The sequence below is a fragment of the Arvicola amphibius genome, chromosome 13 (assembly GCF_903992535.2).
Source record: "Arvicola amphibius chromosome 13, mArvAmp1.2, whole genome shotgun sequence".
Lineage (NCBI taxonomy): Eukaryota > Metazoa > Chordata > Mammalia > Rodentia > Cricetidae > Arvicola > Arvicola amphibius.
Window position 1 is genome coordinate 19,896,014 of NC_052059.1, and position 24,970 is coordinate 19,920,983.

Sequence of the window (24,970 nt, forward strand, 5' to 3'; positions counted from 1 at the left end):
GGCCTGCCCATCTTCCATTCTTCCTTTGCTCCTTCAGCACTCTCTCCATCTTCTCTATTTCCCTCATCTTCTTTGCCCTCTCGGCAGCCAATTGTGTTCCCAGCAGCTCATTCCAGCTTCCCACACAAGGGTCCAAACCTCAGAATGAATGCATTTCAATTTTCCACTTTGGGGAAGCAAAGAAATGAATTCCTGATGATGATTCTAAGGTTGAGCCTTGTGGGTCTTTCCCATTTCTTCAAAGGAGGAAGGAGAAATGTCGTAGCTATTTAGAGACCTTATCTTGTAACACCGCTGACTTTACAAATAGGTTTGTGCTGCCCAAAGCTGGAAGTGTGAACAGCTTTACCTGCCACATTGTGTGTCTCAAAGGATTAGTAAAAGCATTTGGGATAAGATGCCCTGTTGACACTGAAAGCAGATAAAGGGTAAAATAAAGATTTTATTGTTTTGATATTGATAGAGCATAATTATTTAACATATTGGCTTCATTTTAACTGCTGTATGTGAGAGATTAGCCATCATATAAAAATTCATGCACAATTTTCCAAAGCCCCTACTGTTTGATCCAAAGATTCAGAACACAGGAGAATAGCTGTTGAATTCTTGGGCATCTGGGAGGAGTTAAGGGTTCTGTGTGTTTTGACTTTATAACGTTCTAGTCTATCCAGTGGAACTGAGAGGGAGTCACTATCTGATGCTGTACCGTGGTTATGGAAGAAGTATTTTCCTCAGTTGAGCAATAGACAGTGCCATGCTAGTGGTGAGTTCTCGTTCACAATACAGAGCAGTCGGGGACCTCATAAAGCTTGGAAGCCACCCCTTTACATAAACTCCATGTGTCCCAATCCACTTATCATCTGCCAATGCGCTATTTCATGTCCATTAGGAACTGCTTCTATAGGGACGAACTGCTCCTCAACCCTCTATTTGTAAAGGTCTGTTCCTACATAAGGTAGAAATAACCGTTGTCTCCAAAGTAAGAGTCTCTAGTTTGTCTACTATGTAACCACCCAAAGAGACTGGTACTGTTTAATAGTGTGTTTAATGATTTAACTTTTGGAATATGAATCAGTTACTAACTGGGAGGAAAGCAATATCAAGGACTTTTCTATGCATGTATAAAGTACTGTGCAGAGAAAACTCACATTATTCTTCTAGAACAAAGCCTTAATGATGATGCTAGGAATAAACTAAACATACCGTTCTAAGAGGAGGAGTGATAATGTCGACAAATTTGCAAAAAAGTGGTATAATTTATGGTGTTTGGGTGTTTGTTTGTTTCCTAATGTGTTTGGGATGGCTTATAAAACTGTTCCTTGCTTTAATACCTAAAGTGCAAATCCTAGTTAGGATTCCATACAGGAAGCATTATAGATCATTCGGCCTTTATGTTTCTAATTCATATGCTTTTGCTGGCAGCTATTAGCCAAGAATAGGGAGAAGGCATTAAAACATCAGCCCATTTTCCTTTCACGTGCTCTGGTCCCACTGTTGATTTGTTTTCTCTCTCTTTTATTTGTAGCTAAATACAACGCCCCCACTCTACTGCCTATTATAAGTTTTGAATAGAACTAAAATTTATATTCTATAATGAAAGTTTTTAAGAAGAATATTTTTTAAAAAAAAACCTTTAAATGCATTTCTATTCTTTCAGAAATAATAGCAGATGAAAATATTTCCTGAAATGAAGAATAAAATGACCAATTTAACATAACTGTTGTTCTGAAACCACAAAATAGCTGAAAATAGTGATTTGGGGTTTTCATCTAACAGAATAATACTAATATGAGTGTTGCCTTGGTTAAATTAGACATAGCAAAATAATCTGCTGTGGTCTGGTTCTCTCTGTTGAGGCTCTCCTGACACACTCCAGCAGAACATGGACCCCTTGGTCCCGGAAGGGTGAATTTCATAGATACTTTTCTAACTTAGGAATTAAGAAAAGTATATTCATGCCCATTAATACTATGCTGAGAACAGTAGGGTTTATTATTAAATTTTTCTCATTAAAACTTAAAGAATACAAATGAACTTAAACAAAATTATCATTTTAAGTTAAACAAAAAGTCAAAAGACAATTTAAACTTTCTTATGTAGGATTTTCTGAAAACTTTCCTCGGGTTTCAGTGTCATAATTATGAGTGAGCTCTTAATGGGAAAAACACCTTGACGGGCACTGAGAGTTATAATTCAACGATGTCAGATGATTGCTAACTTGATGAGCAGTCCTGGGAGACTAGAGAATTCTTGTGGCGTCTCTGAATGAGCGTGTCTTAGGAGCTCTGGTGCCCAACACGAATGTAGAAAGGTCATAGAGAGTTTCCCAAGATTGCTGCTGGATGATGTTTTGGCTCTAGCTCAGGATCATGTTGCACAAGGGTAGAATCATTCATGGCATTGCGCAACTCCACAGCCGGGGCTGTTTCAACCCATCTAATGAAAACTCCCAGTTCCTGCCTAAGAAAGCACTGAAAACCACCACCAGTGCCAGGGTAGGGGGTGTCCAGAAGAACAAAGGGGATGTTTTAATTAAACCAGTCTTGTTTATACAATTCTAAGATGAAGCTTTACACCCTGAGCTTGTCTTTCGAAAATTCGACATGAATTTACTGATCATTTAAAAAATTCCCTTGTATAAACAGGGAATTTAGCTTAAGAAGTTGTGGCTTTGTCCTCCCAGTGGAACAGAAATGTCCATCATGGTGACTTAATGAAAATTTTGTGAATGTTTGAGTGAATAAACGAATGTCCCATTGCAATAAGGGAAAATCAATACACTTTCAAATAAGAAATCATGCATCTATTGAAATATATTATTAATAATGATAAATCTGTTCCATTTTTCTCCTTGCAGTCTCCAAACGTCCACAACTACCCCGATATGGAAGCTGTTCCCCTGTTGCTAAATAATGTGAAAGGGGAGCCCCCAGAGGACTCATTGCCTGTAGATCACTTCCAGACACAAACTGAGCCAGTGGACTTGTCAATCAACAAAGCCAGGACCTCCCCTACCGCTGTTTCATCCTCCCCAGTCTCCATGACAGCGTCTGCCTCCTCACCTTCTTCAACTTCAACCTCCTCCTCATCTTCTAGCCGTCCAGCCTCATCCCCCACCGTTATAACATCAGTGTCTTCAGCGTCGTCTTCGTCAACAGTGTTATCTCCAGGACCCCTCGTTGCCTCTGCCTCTGGCGTGGGCGGCCAGCAGTTTTTACACATCATTCATCCTGTTCCACCTTCCAGTCCCATGAACTTACAGTCTAACAAACTCAGTCATGTTCATCGCATCCCTGTGGTGGTACAGTCAGTGCCGGTTGTCTACACAGCCGTAAGGTCGCCTGGCAATGTGAACAACACTATCGTCGTGCCGCTCCTGGAGGATGGGAGAAGCCATGGCAAAGGTAAGAGACACAAAACCTTAGGGTGTTTCAGCACTAGAGAAAAACATGTGGCTTTCTTTCTTTTCTTTTCTTTTTTTTTTTCTTCATTGACTGGGACCTGGATTGTGTGCAGACACTATGTTCAAAGGCACTCCATGTAGAGCCATGCAGATCACCTGATTGGCCACAGTGATTGCAAGCAGTCACATATATATGGACAGTTACCTTAGCTGAACTCAGTCCATATACTTATTTACTGAGTCATTTAATGTCAAGAGTTTGGATATTTTAATTTACAAAATAATGCTTTTCTTATGTGGTAAAATGGGAGAGGCAGCCCATGGACAGTAGAATTATATATGGCATGGAAGTTCATAAATCCCTTATGGACATTGGTCATCGTGTGTTTTTTAAAGTAAGTAAGGGTTTTTTTCGGTATATGTTCAAACTTGACATTTTTAGATGGTTAATATAAAATGCCATGAAGATGGATTGCCTAGCATCTAGACACTTATTTTTGAGTACCTTTTAAATTAGGTTGATATGAAAATGATGAAGCCAGGCATGGTGGAATATCCCCTTAATCACAGCACTTAGGAGGCAGACGCAGGTGGGCCACTAACATCTGGAACCAGTCTGATATATATAAAGAGATTTCCAGGTCAGCCAACGTTACACACTGAGAGCCTGTCTTTTATTTACTGTTCTGTTCATGGTGAAGACACATCTTGACCAAGGCAATGTATAAAGGCAGACATTTAACTGAGTACTTTCTCGCAGTTTCAGAGGGTTAGTCCATGAACATAACAACAGGAAGCACGCAACAGGAATGGCACCTGAGCAGTAGCTGAGAGCTTTATATCCTGATCCACAGGCAGGAGAGAGAGAGAGAGAGAGAGAGAGAGAGAGAGAGAGAGAGAGGACCCATTTTCAGCAACACACCCTCTCCAGCAAGACCACACCTACTACAACAAGACCACACCTCCTAATCCAAACAATTCCATGGCCTGGTGACCATGGAATTCCTATATGAGCCTATCGGAGTCATTCTCTTTCAGACCATCATTGCCTGTAATAAGAATAGATGTACATCTGTGAAATTTCATATAGATTTCGCCAACTTCTAATTCATTTACTATGGTTTTTAAAGAACGGGGTAAGAATGGAAATATTTCAAAATACATTATTAAGGGTCTCTAAGTTTTAGGAGGTAAAAAGGTATTTTGTCACATGCTCATGTGATAATATTTAGTTATTTCATTAATTGTTAGGCACCTGTATATGGAGTTGCCTTCTACTTATAAGTTACTGCTTTATGCTTAGTTTTAACAGAAGAAACTGTAACTTCCATGTCTCCCACAAAGCACTAAGCCACCCTCTCTGCAAACATAAAATCTCATATTATTGACTTATTCCCTGTGAAACTGAGTGCATATTTGTGTATTTAGAGGCCAAACACAATGCTAGGATCAGACTTTCCCGATATTGCTTTTTGCTTTGACACTGTGTTACTACTGAGGCCCATGATTAAAACATGATCCATGAATGCATAAACCACTGTCTTCTCATAAAATGCTAGGCAACACGGTTGTTTTGCTTCTGGTGAAAGGTAGGATTCAATATTGAGAAATGATATATGATTGAAAACTTGGCAGGATGTTTATAAACATCCATATAGAGCTGCGTGTTCACCCTGGAAGTTATTGTCTCATCGATATGAAATTTCTTCATGGTACTCAACTAAGTCTCCCCTTCCCTCTTTGAACAAAGTTAACAATCTCCTGATTCAGGAATTTCAGTTTGCAAGTTTGAGAGTAGACATTCCCTGCTTTATGTAACAATGTCGCTGCCAAGGCCCATGTGGCTTGGTTCTGGTGCCCTGCCCAGGGGTGTGGCGGGATTGAAGGAAAGGCAAACATGCATGTGCACGCACGGCAAAGCTGGAATCAAGTTGGGGTTTCCTGCCGCAACCAACCTGGACCTCAGCATGTTTATTATATATAATCCCAGGACTGGTAAGACTCAGTGGTCTCTGTAAGCGGGGAAGGCTCTGTCTGTAGACATCTGGGAGGAGGAAAACACGGCTGTGAGTCTGTACATATTGATCAATTTTTCATAAACATGCATACTCACACTCCCTGAGGAAAGCCTAACCATTTGTCTAGAGCCAAGCCCATATGGGTAACAGCTTAGCCAGTTTCCCGTGAGTTGATTGCTCTCAGAGTCTGTAACATGTTTGTGTCCATTTCAAGCTACATGGCCACTCACTCAGGGGCTTTCTCTGCTCCACACACTATGTGCCATCTGCTATCATGGAACAGAAAACATATCTCAGCAACACTCTGGACTCAGCAAGTGGAGGAATGATGGGGTAGCTGACCAATCCCTTGTCTGTGGGGCGTGACCCCTCCGGGGCACAAAATACCTTTAAAAGATCCTTGTTTTGGTGAGCTTCTCCCTTGGTTCCCTACTCTTTGCTGGAACTCTGGCTCTGTAAGTTTCTCCCATTATTAAAGCTGAGTATTTCATATAAGGCTGGTTTGGTTATTTCCCATTGCCGGCCGACCACGCTCGCTACAGAGGAAAAAGGGAGTAAGGCGCTTTTTAATGGATTATTCTCCTGCTGCACCCTTTGCTATTGCTCATGACTCTGAGTACAGTAAACAAGTCTCTTTGAATAATAATAACCTAACTGGGTACTAAATCAGATATTTGTTTTGCCTATTATTGAGACATATAGTTATAAATTCTTAAGAATTAACATTTTACAGGTAGTGAAGCACATCATTATATATAATATGTATAGTATTTATGTATATATACATATAGTATAATCCTATATATGTGTAGACTCCAGTGTTCCTGAAGTTTTATGATCCTATATGTGTGCCCACATTAGAGGCCAGTCATTCTGCCCATGCTACTTAACAGAAATATCATTTTCTTTATGAAGCTAATTAGTAAATATGTTTATGTTGATCATGAGCCTTTTATACAATTTTGAATCACTAATAAATGAGCAAAAGAGATACCTTTTATTTCTCATTATCATTTTATGGCAGATGATTTTTGTAATTGGGAGATATAACATATGATATATATATGTGTGTGTGTGTGTGTGTGTGTGTGTGTATATATGGCTGAAACTTAATTTTCTGGAAAATGTGTATTGTAGGAGCCCTGTGAGTCTCCTACAATGCTGTCATTTGTTCTCTATGTGAGGTATGTATTAGTTTCATTTGGTAGTTTTTATGTCATAAATAAAAATGTACTTAATCATAAACCCAGTGAACCATTCTACAGATTTTTAAGATCATAGACATATGAAGTAAAAATGCTGCTTTTCTCTCTTATAAATGTAGAAAATTATTGTCTCAATCCTCATTTTTATCAGTGAAAAATGGAGCTAGTAACATGATCTATCATAGGAAGGACATAGTACAGATACCATGTAGTGACCAAGTATCTGTAAACATTTGCGTTTTTATCATTATTACTTATCTCCTAATTATTGCAAGCAATAATCAACACTTTTTTTCTTCCTCCCATACAACAGAAAGTTGATAGTGACAGTGGTATCAGGAATAGAACTTGTTGAATTAAAGCCAATCCCAGGAAGTGGGATGGGTACAACTTCTCAAAGCTGCTAACACAGCATAGATAAGGGATGAGAGATCAGTATGAGAAATTGCCTGGAAGCATCTCATTTTTAAATTTTATTACTTCATATTAAGTTTTTATAATCACCATATTCTACAAATATTGCTATAGCATTTTATAACCTTTTATTGTTTAACTGATTAACTGGAAGACAGTAAAAGTGTCGAGTGGAAAGGTTCGCCTACCTCACAGAATGAGGAAAGGAAAGGGCATTTGGGTGATTCTTCAAATCTTCATTTTACACACACGCAGCTGGGAAGTGAACACACCAAAATGGCTGAACAGTAAAGGGGGCTCCTACTTATCTTTCCACCTAGGGCTTGATAGCTTGCGATGGATGTGCAAAAGAAAAATACCCTAAGGGGGTTGGTTTTCCAAAATGCTAATGTGAAAGGTATAAAATATCACTCATATAAATTGGGTGTATTTACTGGCTAATTGCTTTTGAGATTGGTATGCCATACATGTTCTGTGATAGAGAAGGAGATAAGCCTACACATCACGTGACACAAAGGCCTGAGGACGTATATGGACCACATCTAAGCTCACATATCATGTAGCTCAAGTCACGTGTCCATCTGAGCATCTTTTAAGCATCTCTCAGCATTAGACATTATTGTCACTGAAGATATAGTGATTAACAGAGCTGATACACTGTTTCTCTCTCACACTGCTCCCTGGCCTATCCATCCGGAAGCCTGTGGACCACATGTAGCTGAGGGCAGCTAGAACTAGAGCCCAACACAAAATTGGAAGCATACTTGAAATCTTGAGATGTTGTTTGCAATTTCTTTGTCACTGAATTACCTATCCTGGAGCATGAATTGTACAGAAGACAGCATCACGGTGCAGAGTCAACAGGCTGTGCATAACTGCAAGTCTAATGGGCAATATCAAATTAAAGAAATCTTAGAAATGAATACTCTTTAATTTTGGTTAGAGTGGACAGATATTTCCATAATGTCAGCCAGTGACTTTTCCAGTAAGAAGATAATTAGAATTATCAGTAAATGAAGTTGTATTTGGCAAAAGTATTGTCATATAGCACAGTTATATAGGGAAAGAAGAAATGACTGGGATTCTCTATAGCAGAATGGAGGTCATGCTTCGAGGAAGGAATGAGACAAAATTCCCACCACGAATGCTTGAATAACTTGCTCTGATGAAGCAAGAGCTGCAACTCATCCAAGTAGAAAGAATATTGGCCTAGAGGAAAGAGAGGTGTTAGCTATCCCAGAGTATGGCAGCATCACAGTGGGACAGGGAACAGAACGGGAAATAGGAAGAAGACTGGGAAAATGCTCTGAGAGGTACAATACATGAACATAATTTGGACTAGCGCTGTGAGAGCAAGGACGGAGAAGTCAGCTGAGGACACAGAGCGTGTACCCTCCAGTGTAGGCTGAGGGATGCACAACTCGCCCATGCAGGAGAGAGTCTTGGTACTGTAGAAGCTGCAACCCTTGAGGTGTTGTTCTTATCTCTAAAGGATACCTCTGGGAATTTCAGTCCAGCCTATGAAAAGTTGTGGTATGTTTATTGTGGAATTTTCCTCATTTTGTTTTGATTTGTTGTAGCTTAGCTACTTGTGGCAGAAGCCCATGTGGCACAGAGTAAACCAGAGGCAAGGTAGTGCTTGGTTCCGTTAGCAGCCTGATGAGAATGTTAAGAATGACAAGGAATGTAGCACGCTCCTCCCCTCTGCTATGCGATTTGTATTTCCTATATGCTAAACACAGTGCTGAGAGCTGCGGCTCCAAGGTGAGCAAGGCCCTGCTGCCCTGAATATTGCATTGCACTGGGAAAGGTGACGAGCTTGTGTCAGGCAGTATGAGTGCCACAGAGAAACACCAGGACATGACAATGTTAGCAAGAGAAGGGGATGCTATAGGGTATAATCAAGGAAGCCCTCTGAGAAATCAACTGTGCACATAAGATCCGCAAAAGACAATTCCCAAAGGATCTGCGAGTTCAATTGAGTGCTACCCGTGTGACGAGGGACAAAGACGACTGTTGGCTAGAGTGGACAAGCAGTGGAAAGTGTTAGTGGTAGCAGGGGTGTGGATGAGAAGGGAGATCCTTTGGGGAGTACTCTATTAGTATAACAGGACTGTTCTATCTTTGACTATTACACTAGGGATGGTAGCTGGAGATGGGAGCCTGGGGTTCCTAAGGAGGAGGCAGTTTGAAAAAATGCACTGGGGGAATCCATTATAATAGAAGAGGGATTTGTTGCTTAATAATGACTTTCATGGGTCATCTTGGATGGGAGCCAAAACAGAAGGACAGGCATGTATACAAACTTTAATTTTTGACATATGTGATCTGTGCATGCATTTGAGTGTGGAGTCCCAAAGTTGCTATCAAATGTCTTCCTTGAACACTCTTCACCCTATTTACTAAGGTAGGGTCCCTCACTGAACCCAGAGCTAACAGATTCTAGCAAGTCTAAATAGCCAGGCTGCCCCATGGGTCCCCTGTTTCTGCCTCTCTACCAGAACTGCTTTTATGTAGATGTCTTCTAAGGATCCAACTTTTGATCTCCATACTTTCATGACAAGGGCTTGTCAACTGAGCCATGTTCCAGCCCTTATCCAGCCTTTGGACATTGTGATGTGACATTGTAATCTGCAAATATGTTGGGCCACGTACATAACTACCCGAGGTTGCAAGTTGGACACACTTCAGAGGGAGAGCTAGGGAGAAATCCCTGAGAAGTCAGAAAGGGAAGAGAGATCCAGCAATGCCCAATCTGCTAGAGAGCTTTGAGGAAAAGATGTGAGGGCATCGAGTACAACATGTAAAAAGGAGAGCATTTGATGAGGAACATTCCCCTTACTACTAAATGTAGCTCAGGTACTGGGTGAGAGGTAAGCTGGGAGCTGTGGATTGAAGGTGGGAGAGTTCCTTGCTGATGATGAGGAGTGTGCCCACGAAGTGAGAAGATGAAGGAATGAAATAGGTTCTTGTTCAGAGGGGAAATAAGGAAAGTGAGATTCAATCTACAGAGTTTTTTCCCTGAAGAGCTGGGGAGATAGGCAATGATACTTGGCGAGGCATCCCCACTCTGCATGAGGAGACTTCCAGGGTAGGCAGAGAATAGCATATCTGTGTGCTCTCAAGAATAATCCACCAGAGAGTTTAAGACAGATAATGTGGTTCTTTCTGTGGCAGGGAGAACGGTAAGAACAAAGTCTTTAGTTGCATGTGAGGGCTTCTATTGTTTTGTGGAGTAACCTGTATTTCATAGTAATGAATTCGTATTCTAGCATTGATTCGTTGTATTGACAAAACTTTTGGGACAAAGATGCATAATGAAAATGAGAGGAAATGTAAAAGCAGGTGACAAGGAAGCGCATAACATTAAATGCTAAGTAAAATACATGTTTCACTAGTAATTGTAATTGGAAAGAAGACCCAAAATAATGATCTGGTATGTTTAATACAAAGCAAACAAAATTTTCATAAACTTTGGACTCTATTGCTAATTATGAAAATGATATTAGGACCAATATAAATAGAGATCAAATATTCTCATAACCACTCCTTGGAGTACATATAGTAGTTCAAAATAGGCAATAAACCTCAAATAATGTATTCTAATTTCCGAAAGGCGTTTTTTAACATTTTGATATTAATAGGTAACTACATTTTAGAATTCAAGAAATTTAAAGGAAAATACCATGACCAGTTTCATAAATCCAGTTAAGGCTCTAGAGAACACAGATTTTCTCCAACACTCATTATCTGAGTTGGTCCTTTCTCCTTCTTATGAAAGGAGCAGGTGACATTGATGCCCAAGAATAGAGAAGGGTGTGATTGGCCAGTGGCTTTGAAAGCAACAGGTCCTAAAGATTCCCCATGCAGCTGGGGTATGCAGTGGGGTGTGAGTCTGTGTCACAGGTAGACTGTTTCCTATCCTACGGACTTTGACCTTCTTCATTATCTTACATAGGTTACCAGATATTTCTGTGTGCCCCCTCCACATTATCATTTCCTCCTTAGCCTTGCACAGCACAATGTGGCAATGAGGAAGAGGTCACACACAGGGAAGGAGTCCAACACCATTTGCCTATAATCCACTCAAAACCAACGCCAAAATCTATCGGAATTATACAAAATATGTTTAATTCCATTCAGGATCTATTGCTGAAATAGTGTGATATTTGGAAACTAACTTAATGTGATCAATAAGTACATTACTTATGATCTCAAACACACGATCAGGTACTTGAGAATAAAATATATCTTCCTGAAATAGCTGGCCAGAACAAGTCAATTCTGCCATTAAGAAACCACGCCAGTTTGGATGTGCATTTTTTTCTTTGATCATTCTACTTAGATGTGGAGACACTGAAGAAACCCTCCTCCCCCCAAAATGCTACATTTGTCCCTAGAGTCCATTCAGGGCTTTCAGATGGTCACAGACAAATCTGTGATACTCATCTCCCATCTCCCATCCCCCATCCCCCAGTTTCTTCCTGCAGGCTGTTGCCTTTCTCAGCAACCTACAGGAGGAAGCCATGGGTTTATTTTTAGTCTTCTGCCATTTACATTTGTGGAATGGCATCTGGTCATCCAAGGCATGGCTGTAAAGCTTGGTAGGAGAGCTGAGCCCAGGTCCCAGCACACAGAGTACTCCCCAGGTCACAGTTCGTGCTTTTGCTACATTGTGTTTCTGCTGTCAGTCAGCCACCTGTTGACACTGATTCCTTGTCTGGGCCATAAGTCCTGCCCTACACACGCGTCTCCTGTCCACCTTACACAGGACTGTCATCTTTCAGCTCACTGTGCACTGGAACCCTCATCTGTCCATAGGACCAGAATGGTCCCGGGCAGCTGACCTGGGCTTATGTGTACAGTTGGCTTCTGAGTGACGGCTGTTACCTCCTCATTTGGTAAATGTCTTCTACTTACTCTATTTATTTATAATAGCTAATAGATAGAGACTAGTACTTTGAAGTAAGCACTTATGCATTAACTGGGAACTAGATTTGTGTGTTCTGTCCTTTAGCTTGGGTTTTAATGTTCTTTATTGGAAAATGTGACTGGAGTCTTGCGGTCCTTTGGTTTATTATTCTTAAATGGAGACTTTGACGAGTCTGGAGTGTTTCTCTCTCACCAGTGTCAAACAAAGGCCAGAACTTAGTAATTAGTGAGAGGATGGCAGGGAGTCAGTGTCCATGAAAAAATTAAGTAGGAGTTCAGGATGCTTGATTCTCTTTGGATAAACTGGTGATTTATTGCTCTTTTTAAACCTGAGTTTCAACACTGATTAGAAACTTAACATTTATTTTAACTTCTTGGGATGCACATAAGGTTGAATAGATTCCACCAAAAAATTGGCATCTTGTGCTCTTGTTTATCTGAAACTGCTCCAATCTGTCAGTTCCACCGCTTCATCGTGCACAGGCTGGCTCGCTTCTAGGAGAGTCGATGATCGTGAGTGGCTCGGGAAGACTCCATAAGCTGTCTGTGTCGCTTCTAGAGATTGGTAAAAAAGATTAACCTGTGGGGGACCCCTGCACACTGTATGACGCCAGCAAATGATTTTGATTGGCTTCCTGGTTTTCTGAGTTAATTCAACAATATAAGCACCAAACAAAGACAAGATAGAAAAGAACCGAAAATTCCTGGGGGTGGTTTGCTTGAAGAGGTGGATATCACTCAAAGATTGAGGATGGAGACGAACCTATTTGTTAGGTAAAGTAGGTCAAGCTGGAGGTTGGCAAAGTAGGCTGTATTCATTCAGTTAGAATGGGTTATTAAGAGTTATTGAGAGCCATATTCACTTGCCTAGAACAAGTTTCCCTCATGAAAAAGGGCTCTAATTCATGTTTAAATAGATTCCTGCCTATAACATAACATTATACTAATATAGTATTCAGATGGAATCTTCATTTCTCTCCCACCTACGTTTTCTCTGACATTTAGAGTACAGAAAATATTAGACACTCAATTTTTATAAGATAATATTCCGAAAAATAATCTTCTGATTTCACATAGTCCGGGTAGTGCTATAGACTAGAAGAATTCTATTTCCAACATCAAATGTCTTTATTTATAGAACTATTTTGATATTTGGGCCTCTCTACCATTAAAGAAAAATATTTATTAAAGCAAACAGACAAATGTTTGGCAAGCAGTTGACTCAATGACATATAAGGACTTCTAGGAACAAACCCGAGCAGGAGACTATACTATCCAAGAGGAGGACTCGCTCTGAGAATCACCACAGTGTTTCAAATTAGCTTTTTAATAATTGAAAACTCACTGGGGCTGCTTTGTGCTTGTCACCTTTTCTGGCTCCCTTAATAATTCTGTCTGTTCTAAGCTATGTTACTATTGTCTAAGCTGTTTCATTCTGTTTCCTATTCTTAAGGGGGAATTGATGAAGTGATATATTAATTGTATTCTTTAGAAAAAAATATGATTGATACCAGTCCACCTATTAGTGAAAGGAGCGGTAGCAAATTACCAAGCCATGATCGCATGCCTCGTTCTGTCTCCAGCCATCATGGTGTCGGGTGAATGTTACTTTGATCATTAGCCGTTCACCTACATATTAGCTTATGTATTCAACAAATGTTTTAAATGCCACTCATATGCTACCAACGTCCTTCACTACTAACAAGGAAAGTTCATTTAAAACAAAACGAACCTCTGCAATTCTAGTTTCAGTTTATCCTATTCACATTGTGAACCTTTCCTGTTGGGGAAACATGAAATAAACTGGAAATTGGTTACTCTGAAGTAAAATAGAATGGAACGAGTGAAAAATGAATCTCAGACATTGTCCCAAAGAGATATAATTGATGGGATGTGCTAATTAACCTACCTATTTACAAGCGTGTGTGTGTGTAGTATTGGGACCTCAGCTTTGTGTGTGTGTGTGTTTGTGTGTGTGTGTGTGTGTATGTGTGTGTGTGTATGAGAGACAGAGAGAGAGAGAGAGAGAGAGAGAGAGAGAGAAGAGAGAGACAGAGAGACAGAGAGATAGTATGTACTGAGGCAGGCTGAAGTGGTAGGTGATCCAGTCCATACTGAAATATGCATATCTTACTATTGGACCATCATTTAAAAGAGACTTCTTGGTAACTTTTCTCTATTTTTTTTCTCTTAGTTCTTTTTACATGCCTCCATTCTTCACCATTCTATCCATTTGAGATTGGGTGTGGGTGTGGAACAATGTCCCCTGTAACCCAAACCGGCTGTTGGCTGCAAGCTCTTTGTGTAGCAGAAACAACCTTGAACTGCTAATCCTCCTGACTCCACCTCCTGGGTGCTGAGATTACAGGCCTGTCCCATCATACCTGGCTATCGTGCTATTTTCCCCTGAGGCTTGATTTCTCTTTCTCTGGAACATCTCACCAAATCTTCTGCCCCAGAAGTCTTATGGAATTGAGACTTACCTTTAATATCGGAGTCTTTGTGCTGCCATCTAGTGGTAGCATCTTAGAAAAAACGTATTCAGAAACTAGGCCCTCTGAATGAGGGTAACAGATGTGTGCCTTGGGCAGTCTCTGAGGCCACTGGCAGTGGGACCAGGATTCATCCCTCGTGCTTGAACTGGCTTTGTGGGGCACATTCTTTATGGAGGGATACTTTGCTCAGCCTAAATATAGGGGGAAGGGCCTTGGTTCTGCCTCAAAGTGATGTGTCAGACTTTGTTGACTCCCCAAGGGAAGCCTTACCCTCTTTGAGGAGTAGATGGGAGCTGGAGTGAGGGGAAGGTGGAGTGGCCGGAAGAGGGGAGGGAGTCGGAACTGGATAAGGTATGCAAAATGAGAAAAGATTGTTTTCAAAAAATAAATTAAAAACAAAGAAAATGTACGCAGAAAGACTCAAGGGCACTATATTACTCAAGACATTTTTCCTACTGGGGTTGGCCCCTGGATTTTGCCAACTCCTTCAGAGTCAAAAGAAGTGCAATATATCCCTTCTACGAAAACATTCTTAGTTTGATGGTGCACATCTATAATCCTAGAAATAAAACTGAGGGCACCGGAGGCAGGAGCCAAAGGTCAACTTTAGTTACATATAAACTAAGAAACCAACCCTAAGCTGCCTGAGACCCTCCCTGTCTCAAGTCACCCATCTTGAATAGAAAAAAAAAAAAAACCAACTCAAACTTGAACTTGTCAATATATTTACCTAATACATTAAAGACCTTATTTAATTTAGTTCAGAAGAAAAGGTGATTTCTGCACACTTACCCTATTTTTCTATTCTATACACTGTTATCCTTTGCTTAGTAAAATTAAAATGTTCTGTTTTACCACTTTGCATCTGGAAGGTGTAGCTTCTAATTTTCCCTATATGAAAGCATGTGTTTGCCAACTTGTATGCCGTTAGAAAGTTCCATTGAGACTTAAACCCATTGGGCATGAAGTCATCATCATAGAGAAGATAAAGGAAAACAAAGAGTTATGTCTTCAGGAAGACAGGGGGTAAGTTTGGTGTCCCTAAGAAAAATAAGACTAACCCTAAGAACACAGTAGAGAAACTCTGACTGAGAAGTTTGCTAAAGGATGGATAAAAGTTTAGGGTAACTATGTAATGGATACGGGTTCCCCACTTCCCTAAAGAAAAAATGGACCAAGTAGTATGGTCACTGGTAAGAATAAGTTCTTCTGTTGATAATTATATAGTTTATAAATTATAATTTGTCATTCATATGAATCCTCATTGCTATGATATCAGACATTGGGAAAGGTATCTAACAAAGTTCTTCATAGAAAGGTAAGGGTTGTGAAATATACAATTTACATCATATGTCTTCCTGTTTCTCCAACGCTATATCCTATACCAGCAAAATCTCAGTAGAGATTTATAAAAGGATATACGAGCGTCAGAATGAATCGGTAGACCTTGCAGTATATGGTGTGGTGAGGTATGAAGGAATTCTGTGGCCAGTATTGACCCACAGTCCCAGGCTTCAAACTCCAAACCAAAGGGAAATCTTCCTTATATTATGAAGTAGAAGAAGACTCAACGCTATTGCCAGTCAGCCTCTCCCAACCCAGTGCATTAGCCCTCCACTAAACACGCCTCATAGTCCAGTCACGCGCCATGGCTTTTTGTGATGCCGCATGGCCTTTGTCCATGCAGAAAGGGTCTTGTGCCTTGGTTCAGCAATGCCTTTTCTATGGATGTACACACCAAATGCACAGCTCAATAATCTTGTTCTCCACATAACATCTTCTCTCTGGGTCTCAAGACCTTATTTCTTCTGTGGGACACATTGAAAACTCTCGAGTATTTGAAGAATACACGTCTGCCATCCTCAAGGCTTTTACTGCTTGTGCCAGTGAAGCATTTGGAATCCTCTGGGTTCTTGAGGATATAGTATCTTCACTATCCTTAACTTTCTTTAATTCCACAGTGCTTAGGATTAACAAGTAATATTTGATGTTATATTATAGATCATTAATATAATACAGGTTTAATGGTTTCTGGAGTTGAACTCCTGTGAGTGAGCAATATTCTGAAGGTTTCAAAAGAGCCACAATAAAAAAGACTGCATTGTGTGGAAATTATAGTCAGTCCTCACCTATTCTTTTGCTTAGTAAAATATTTTACCTGTGGACATAGGATAAAATGGCTTTAATTGGACCCATATAATTAATAGAATCAGTGATGTGTCTTATATAAATATATATAGTAGTTATGCCAATTTCATCTCCCAGTCAGGGTGAAAGAAATTATGTTTCTTCCTGTGCTACAGTTAACTACATCAGCACAGCGCTACCGTAAAATCTGGAAGCTGTGGAGTATGGATAATCCACCATAAACTGTAATAAAAATTACCCTTCCAGACTCAATATTCTCTCCATTAAGTTCATAGACACTGTCTCTTTGTACATAAAGTTTTATGAAATAAATCGACCGCTATGCCTGTCTTTACCAGATAGCAAGCTGTTTTGATTTAAACGCTCATGATGGTACAATCAGTTTTTCCGTGTTTGCAGTGCATGTTAAAAACATAAATTTCCTTTAACAAAGCTAAAGTCGAAGGAAATTGCTCCTCTTTCTTGCGCCCTGCATTTAAGTATCTCTTTGTGAGAGAGAACCAATGATGTATTTACAATGGCCAACCGGTTTGTTGAGGCCATAAAAGGGAGATTTGTTTCCCGTTTCAGATCTCTGGCCTTAAAGGTGCATTAAACAAAAACTCAAATCTCGGACAGCTTTGTGGGAATTGTCTGGAACCTTTCTGTGCTCAGAAGTCATTGTCAGATTCTTGATTGCATTTTTGTCTTCTCTGTGCTGAATCTAAAGGCTTCCCTAATCATCTCTGCTATGGCCTTTGTCGCAAGTGAATGCTTTCAATCAATCCCTCTCTAAACACGGGGACCTTTGAAACAGAGGGAACCTTCTGGGGCCCTCACTCGTAAATCCTCAGAGGAAGAAGTCAGAATGGGCTAATGAAGGTGGAAGAGGTGATGTTTGAGGGGAAAGATGAGGAAGCATAAAACTCCAGCATCAGAGTGGGTAGGAATATGTCAGACCACAGAAGAAATGGATGGCAAATACAAAACGGAAGGTGTATAATTCCATTGCAGTGTCTGATTTCATGCGTTTTCCCATACATGTGCTGACTGCGTGTGTTATAAAACATGCATGTGTGATGTGTACTGCCCTGTACCCCCAGGAAATACCTGAGCTCATCACAGCTCCTAAGACTTTCAACTCTTACATTAGACTTGCTTCTCGTACTCTTTGTGACTATAGTCCTCTAGCAGTGCCTAGACTCAACAAAGTAAATAACAAAGGTGAAGGAAAGTAAGAGAAAGGTATATTTTGCCATCCTTATTATTATTGCTTGGCCCCTTGGACATGTTTCAACACCTCCTCAGTAGATTTTTTAAATATTCCCAGTAGCCCCAAGAAATTGTAGCATTTCGCTTTCTATAGGCTTCCTTGCAGTAAGAAAATGTTTGTACAGATTTGCAATTATCAGTTCACCCAGGTTCTGTTCTGATTATGTTATTTGAAACTGATGCACAAATTAGGAAATTGGCTTTTATCTTTTGGGACACACAGGTTTAAAGGTGGCAGAAAGATGAGATGTCAACATCATTATCAAAGTAAAAACTTGATTCACCAGAAGAAGGGCTTCCTGGATGAGAGTAAATAGGGTTACACAGCCTACGCCCATGTCCTTGGAGGTAATACTAACCAAGAGCATCGTAATTGCCTTTGAAATAATGACCATTAGTAACAAAAGAATGATCAATAGCTGTCAAGGCTGTCTGAGGAAGTCAACAAAGTATGTAGTAAATCTTATAAAGGTACTTGTTAAATCTATTTCAGCAATAACCTTTGATGACTGTATGTTCTTTCTGATATATATTTTTTCCTTAGCTCCCCCCAAAATTAAAATATAGACACTGCTGTTTATCTTTTATAGGTTAGAAAATAAAGACCTCTGTGGTTCTACTCCTTAAAGGTTCAGTCTATAAAGGGGTAGCACCTAGAATTAAATTAGATTTTAAATCACTTCAAGAATCATTTCCCCTCATTTTGGCTTGATGCTTAACCAATAAGCTTAAAATATTGAAAGAATTTGTCACTGTTAACACCCCAACCCTGTATATCCCCCCCCATATTATGTTGTTTAACTGAACATGAAATCTTCGCATTTTAAAATCACCTGTGCTTTTGGTTCAGGTTTAAAATTCATGAGGTATGACACATGTCCGTGTAGCCTCAGCTGTGGCTGCACACATATGAATGCTATGATGTAATCCTGCACAGCTAAGTATTGCCATTCGAGTGTGGTATATTGAATGCTTCGGGTTCCCCCAACATCTTGCAACAGAACAATAGCCCCGAGCTGTAGGTCAACATTTCTAGGTGCAGGGAAATTTTGTCACAGTGTGGTTCACTGGGTTTCAGAGACTGACGTTTGTGTCATTTTTAGACATATCTGGTCCCTGCCTGGAGCTCTTTTTGAGGAGGAAAATGGATACAAGGACACACGTGTAACACAAACATGCCTGTTGTATCTTGCCTAATCCTGATTGTGGTTATCTAAAAAAAAAATAAAAATAAAAACCCACAGGGGAAAAAAACCCACAAAGACACAGCCAGCATTTAATGTTACTGTGTTACTGGTACAATTATATTTATTTTTCTTAGATTAATGAGTTCAATAAAAATCCTGAATACTAGCCAATAGCTAATCATCATTAGAGCATTACACACTCAGAATCGTCCTAGCTCGTGTAGCAGATGTTTAGAAATGTTTTCTTCAAATTGGAAAATAAATTCTCAAACACGTGTGTTTGGATACGGAGACTAGCTGGCCTCGTAATAGGGATTGACATCTTCCAGCTCTGATTTCAATGTCGTTGCTACATATCTTGGCATTCTTTTCTTATTTGCTGAACTTCTCACAAAGTCAAAGATACAGCCTGCTGTCCAGTGCTCAGGCATCACACTGCACAGTGCCACATCTTACCATATTCCTCCAGTCATCATTTTCACGGCGTGTAATCCACTTACCATCTAACAACTGGGTGGCGGTTGGCGATGCACTCTTTAGTGGCATTATTGTGCCCGTTGGTATAATCTGCAGTAATCAAGGTAGTATAACCTCCAATTATGTGTTTTATTATCTCATTATCCACCTTGAAACTAGTATAACTCTTAGCAGGCCTATTTTTCTTCCTTCCTTGGCCAATTGTGATTATTTTTAATGTTAATCACCGTCATAACCCCTTGGTATTTCAAGGCAAACATGCTTTCAATGACAATGTGAAGCAAGTTTTAGCTCTATAATGCCGTCTGATCTGATGTTGACGGGAGGCTGCATTTCTTCCATTTATAGATCTGAGCAAGCCAGTGAATTGTTGCTGTTTTCCCACTTCGTGATCCGTATCATAAGCACTGAAAAAGCAGCGGTTCTTAGCAACAACAGGAGAGGGCTATCACATACTTCCGGGAGCCGGCCATAGTTTATTCCAAAAGAGACATAAGGAAAATCAGCCTCGTGATACTGTTCAATCCATTTCTGAACTGTCAGTTGTGCGCCTGGCCAACCAATCATTTTACTTAGAGAGGCCTCTCATGTTTGTTAGGTCCAGAATGCAGTGCCCATCAAGTACCTAGACATGTTAGAATATACTTATCATGAGACTTTATATTGTCCCTTCTTTGGGCTTGTATGTATAAATATAAATATACCCATATGCATTAAGTCATATTTGACATATATATATGCTCATCTAGAAGTATTTTAAGGAGACAGACCTATTTCATAAACTAAAGAGTTAGCTGACTTATTATAAAGTTCTTCAATTTATGCCCTATATTCTACCATTTAAATGAGAAAAGGAGAGCCTGGTCCTGGCTCACATCTGTCATCCCAGGGTTGGTGGCAGAAGCAAGGGGATCAGGAGCTCAGGACTACTCTCAACTATATGCTTAGCTCAAGATCTCACTTTGGGACACGAGGTTCTGACAGAAATTTAAAGATTTGTCCATTACTTCAAGAAACGTGATGGCTACAGTGCCAGGTTATGGTTTTGGTAGCTATCAGATTCATTTCTTAAAAGAAAATTAGAGCTGCCGAGTTAAGAAACCGAGAATCAGAAGTCTTTAGTTTCCTTTTCTTCCACTTGGTACAGAATCTCACTATATTATCCTAGCTGGCCTGGGATGCTCTCTGTAGCTCAGGCTGGTCTCAAACTTGCACCAGTGTCCAAGACCTCTGAGAGCTGAGATTTCAGACATACACCACCATCCATGGTTTGAATATATTTATTTTTTTTAACTTTTGCCTTAACCAAGAATTTTCACATTTCTTTCCATTCACATCAATTAGTAGTCTCACTAACATGCATCCCTGTTTTAACTACATATATAGCATATAGTGTACAAATAGTACTCACAGCAGACCCACAATGGAATGGGTAGGTCACAGCCAAAGAAACAAGCATGGTAAGAGGTAAGATGAGTCACAAGTCAGCCAAGCATAGGAAAAGGGTGGTGGTGACATCAGGAGAAGGCTGCTCCCAAGGAAAGATTTAGTCACAGCATCTAGACTGACAAGAGCAATTTTAAAGGTGCAAATCCCCGAACTACAAATGACCATAGTACATCCTAGTGGGGAAGTAGATTGATTATCCAGGAGGATAGATGCGCACGTATGATCAAATGGAGGGCATGCAAAAGCAGAAATGAAGCTTGAGGCATGTTCGTGGATGCTGTTTTCATAAACCCATGTTTGTCTCTCTGAAACTTTTCTCACTCTCTTTGGAGGTTTGTTTGTTTGTTGCTTTGATGTACTTTATCCATTTCAATGTGGGTACTGTCTATACACGATATATGTAGTTAGGACAGGGATGTGTATTAGTTTGAAACTACAAATTGAGATTAGCTAGGTAGCTGACATTACTGCAAGTTCCAGGAACTCACAGAAGGCTGCAGTGAGTAGAAGTGAACAGGATAGCATTGGCATCTGTATGTGAAGGGATGGATGCCGTGGATACCGTGAGGTGTAGCAGAAGTAGAAGCAGCAGAGGGTCATGTGTGGAAACCAGCCAGGACTGTCTGAAGGCCTGGTCAGTGGTCACTTCAAAAGCAATTAAGTAGAATTTATTGGCCAAATGGATTTCAATGGTGAGAGAAAATGTGAATCTAGAACCTTGCCTAGGTTCTCTTTGGGAAATGGCAACGTGTCCAGAATGTTGAATGGAAGGATATTTGGGTGAAAGGACTGCATTAGGAACTTTACCCAGGGAGCAAGACTGAGTGGAAAAGTTGTCAAAGCAAGAAATAAAACAGACAGGAATGGAAATATCCTAAAATATATCAATATATCCACCTGTGAGACCAGATCAGATTACATTGCAATACTCACCGAGATACCTAGAAATATGTGAACGTTAAGGGAGAGGATGAGTCCGAGAGTGTAGACGGGCTAACATAAATCCCCAGCTGACAACAGAGCGGAGACTTCATCAAGCACGGGGCATAAAGAAACCTCCCGAGATGCTCTGTGCAGGAGTTTAAGATCGGCAGAGCCTGTCAGCTCAGCACATGCCAGGAGGACAATGTAGCGTTTCCTCTTCAAATAAAGTTCAACACACCATAAATCTTAAAATTGTTCAGAAATATGTAGTCTATGGTTATAACTCACACAACTGTGTCAAGCCTAGGGATAAAGAATATGCTTTCTTTTCTTCCTCTTGTGGCCTCATATTTGAGATCTTCCTTCCCCAGCTTCCCAAGATACCAAGCAGTCTAAATCGTGTGCTTTGGGAGATTAGATAATACAGAACGGCTTTATGCATTAGAGTGATGTTTAAATCTGGCAACATCAGTCTCGTTGGTGGCTGTAGCATGTGCACACATCAGTGGAAATAGAAATTGGTTCAGCCACTTTGGAGAACAATTTGGCAATATGCATGAATTAAACTACATCATAATTTTCAGATATATTCCATGAAGCAGCTTGTGACAGCATAGCTGGCGGTGGATATTTTGAAAACTTAATTTTCACTATGAAAATAGATAAATAATAGTGGTCCATTCAAAAAAAAGTTCAATTAGACTGCGGAAAAGGAAAAGAGTGAAATCAAAAAGTATGAACCGATCTCACATGCCATCTCACATGCCATGCTGAGTGAAATAAAGCAAATTTATAATACGATGCTGTTGTTTATGCTTTGTTAAATGGCATTGATACTGTTCATTTGTACACATGAAACGTATGAAGCTGAGTTAAGTATTCGGATCGATGTTAAACGATTCTTTGTGTGTTTTTCACATCATGCACAGATAGATAACGGGAAGAAGTTGCTGTTTATAATTTGGATTCACTACTCAACTGAGTTAAAGAGACATCCAGATAGTATAGAACCATTGTAGCCAGAGGGCCTTGGATGTGGTGGTTTTACTACATAGGCTCTCAGGAAGCGTATCTGTGCTCCTGACAGCAGGAGAAGCCACTTGGATTATAACGAGACATCTACACTCTCAGATCCTTTCTGTTTGGCCTCGGGAACAGCCAGGGTTTAGTGCTGAGGATCTTGGCAGCTTTGTTTGAAGAAAACATAACTGGATAATGTTGAGAATATAGAGCAGTCTATGTCCCAAAGGTTAGTCATACATGGATGTCACCACTCTTTACCAAGCAAAATTCGGTTTTTCTTTATTACTGCAGCAAAAGGAAACAGGATCAAAGTTCTGTGCTGGTTTCCATCCAAATACAGCAGCACACGATGTACTAGGCATTGGCCTGCGAGAGTCCAAAACCGCATTTTCTCTCGTTATCCTGTCTTCCTCAAAAACAAACTCCTCTCACAAAACTGAGATGAACTTTGCCCAGAATCTAACATGAACCAAGAGAGAACATAGGAGAATGGGAAAACCTGGTGTCTATCTCCTCTGCTGTGTTCTGCTACTGTCTAATCTGGCACAGCAGTGTTTCCAGAGGTGGTGTTGGTTGAGCTGATCAATTCTACTTGAATACAGTTCAACCTGGCTCACGCAAACGTCTTTATTAGTCAAGGTTCCATACAGAAACAGAACTGGTAGAATCGATGGATATATGTGTGTGTATATATATATATATATATATATATATATATATATATATATATATATTATATATATGACTATATATGAATATATTAGAGTGACTTACAGGCTGTGGTCTGGATTGCCCAATAATGGCTATCTCCACACAAAAAGTCCAAGGATCAAATAGTTATTCAGTCCACGGGGCTAGATGTTCCCAGAGGGTCCTCAAGTATATCTCAGAAACCTAAAGAGGTAGACTCTAGTACTAGTGAAGGAATTATTTGCCCCCGAGAACAGGGCCAAGCAGGCAAATAGAGATCTTCTTTCTTTTGGGTCCTTTATATAAGTTGCCACAAGAAGGTAGGTCACAGAATTAAGGTGGGTCTTGCCATCTCAAATGTGTGTGGTATTGGGTCTTGAGAATGGAACCTCTGGCTTGATAGACAAGAGTTCTACCTTTGAGGTACACTCTTTAGGTCTATTTATTTGTTTGTTTGTTAAAGCTAGGCTTTGCTTACCTGGTGCTTCCTATGTAGTTCAGACTGGTTTTGAACCCATGGAGGTTCTCTTGTTCCAGCCTCTCGAGCACTAGGATTACAGGTGGGCAACACCATATGAAGCTTCTGTCATGGTCAGTTAGCCCACGTGTCTATTGTGCAGTGGGCTAACTCCTCTTGCTGAAGGAGACTGTGGGGTAAGTGTAAAGTTCTACTTTGAGAAGAGAAGCAAACTTAAGATCAAGGTTATTATGATTATTTTTTGTAAGCTCCTTTTAAAGTATTTATCGCATCCAAAATGCCTGAAAGTCAGTCACAATGGAAGAAGAGTCTTACTCTCAGTCATTGTCTTAAATCTGACATTACCTCATCCATAAGCCGGAAACTACAGACAGGAGAAAGAACAACTACACAAAAAGAGAAAAGTGAATGAAAAGGCCACGGATTGATGACTCCTGAAGTCTCCTCTCGGTATTGTAGATGAAAATGAATTTGGGGAGACCATTATCCCCCACCTGCACTCACCTCAAAACCCCATTATTATTACTAACGTAACTCTTCTCTGCCTGAAGTGGATGCAGTTTTAAGTAACTTAATTGGAACTGATTGGGTAAGCTCTGACGCAGCTGGAATGGCTTGCCAGGTGCAAAGTATTTAGGAAGGAACGGGACAGTGACGTATGGAAACCCTTGGACTTTGCAGGTACCGTGCATAGTGGAAAAGTCTGCTTATTGAGGGGGATTTTTGTGAATGCTTTTAGAATCACAAAAGCCTTTCTTCTCTAAGATATACTTCTAGAAAACACAGGCAGTTGAGACTCAGCTTTCATTTTTTCCCAGCCACAAATAAGTTGTCTTGGTCTCATGCCTCATTAGAAAAAAAGAAAACCCTTGTCAC

General features: G+C 40.1%; 1 protein-coding gene across 1 annotated transcript in view; it reads left to right on the forward strand.

The window, feature by feature from the left end:
• The window catches only part of Klf12 (Kruppel like factor 12), a 247,326-nt gene that overhangs the window by 89,440 nt on the left and 132,916 nt on the right, over window positions 1-24,970 (forward strand). The window contains exon 3 of the mRNA XM_042054071.1: window positions 2,858-3,404. Coding sequence (XP_041910005.1) covers window positions 2,858-3,404 — 547 coding nt within the window. The remainder of the gene's footprint in view (window positions 1-2,857; window positions 3,405-24,970) is intronic.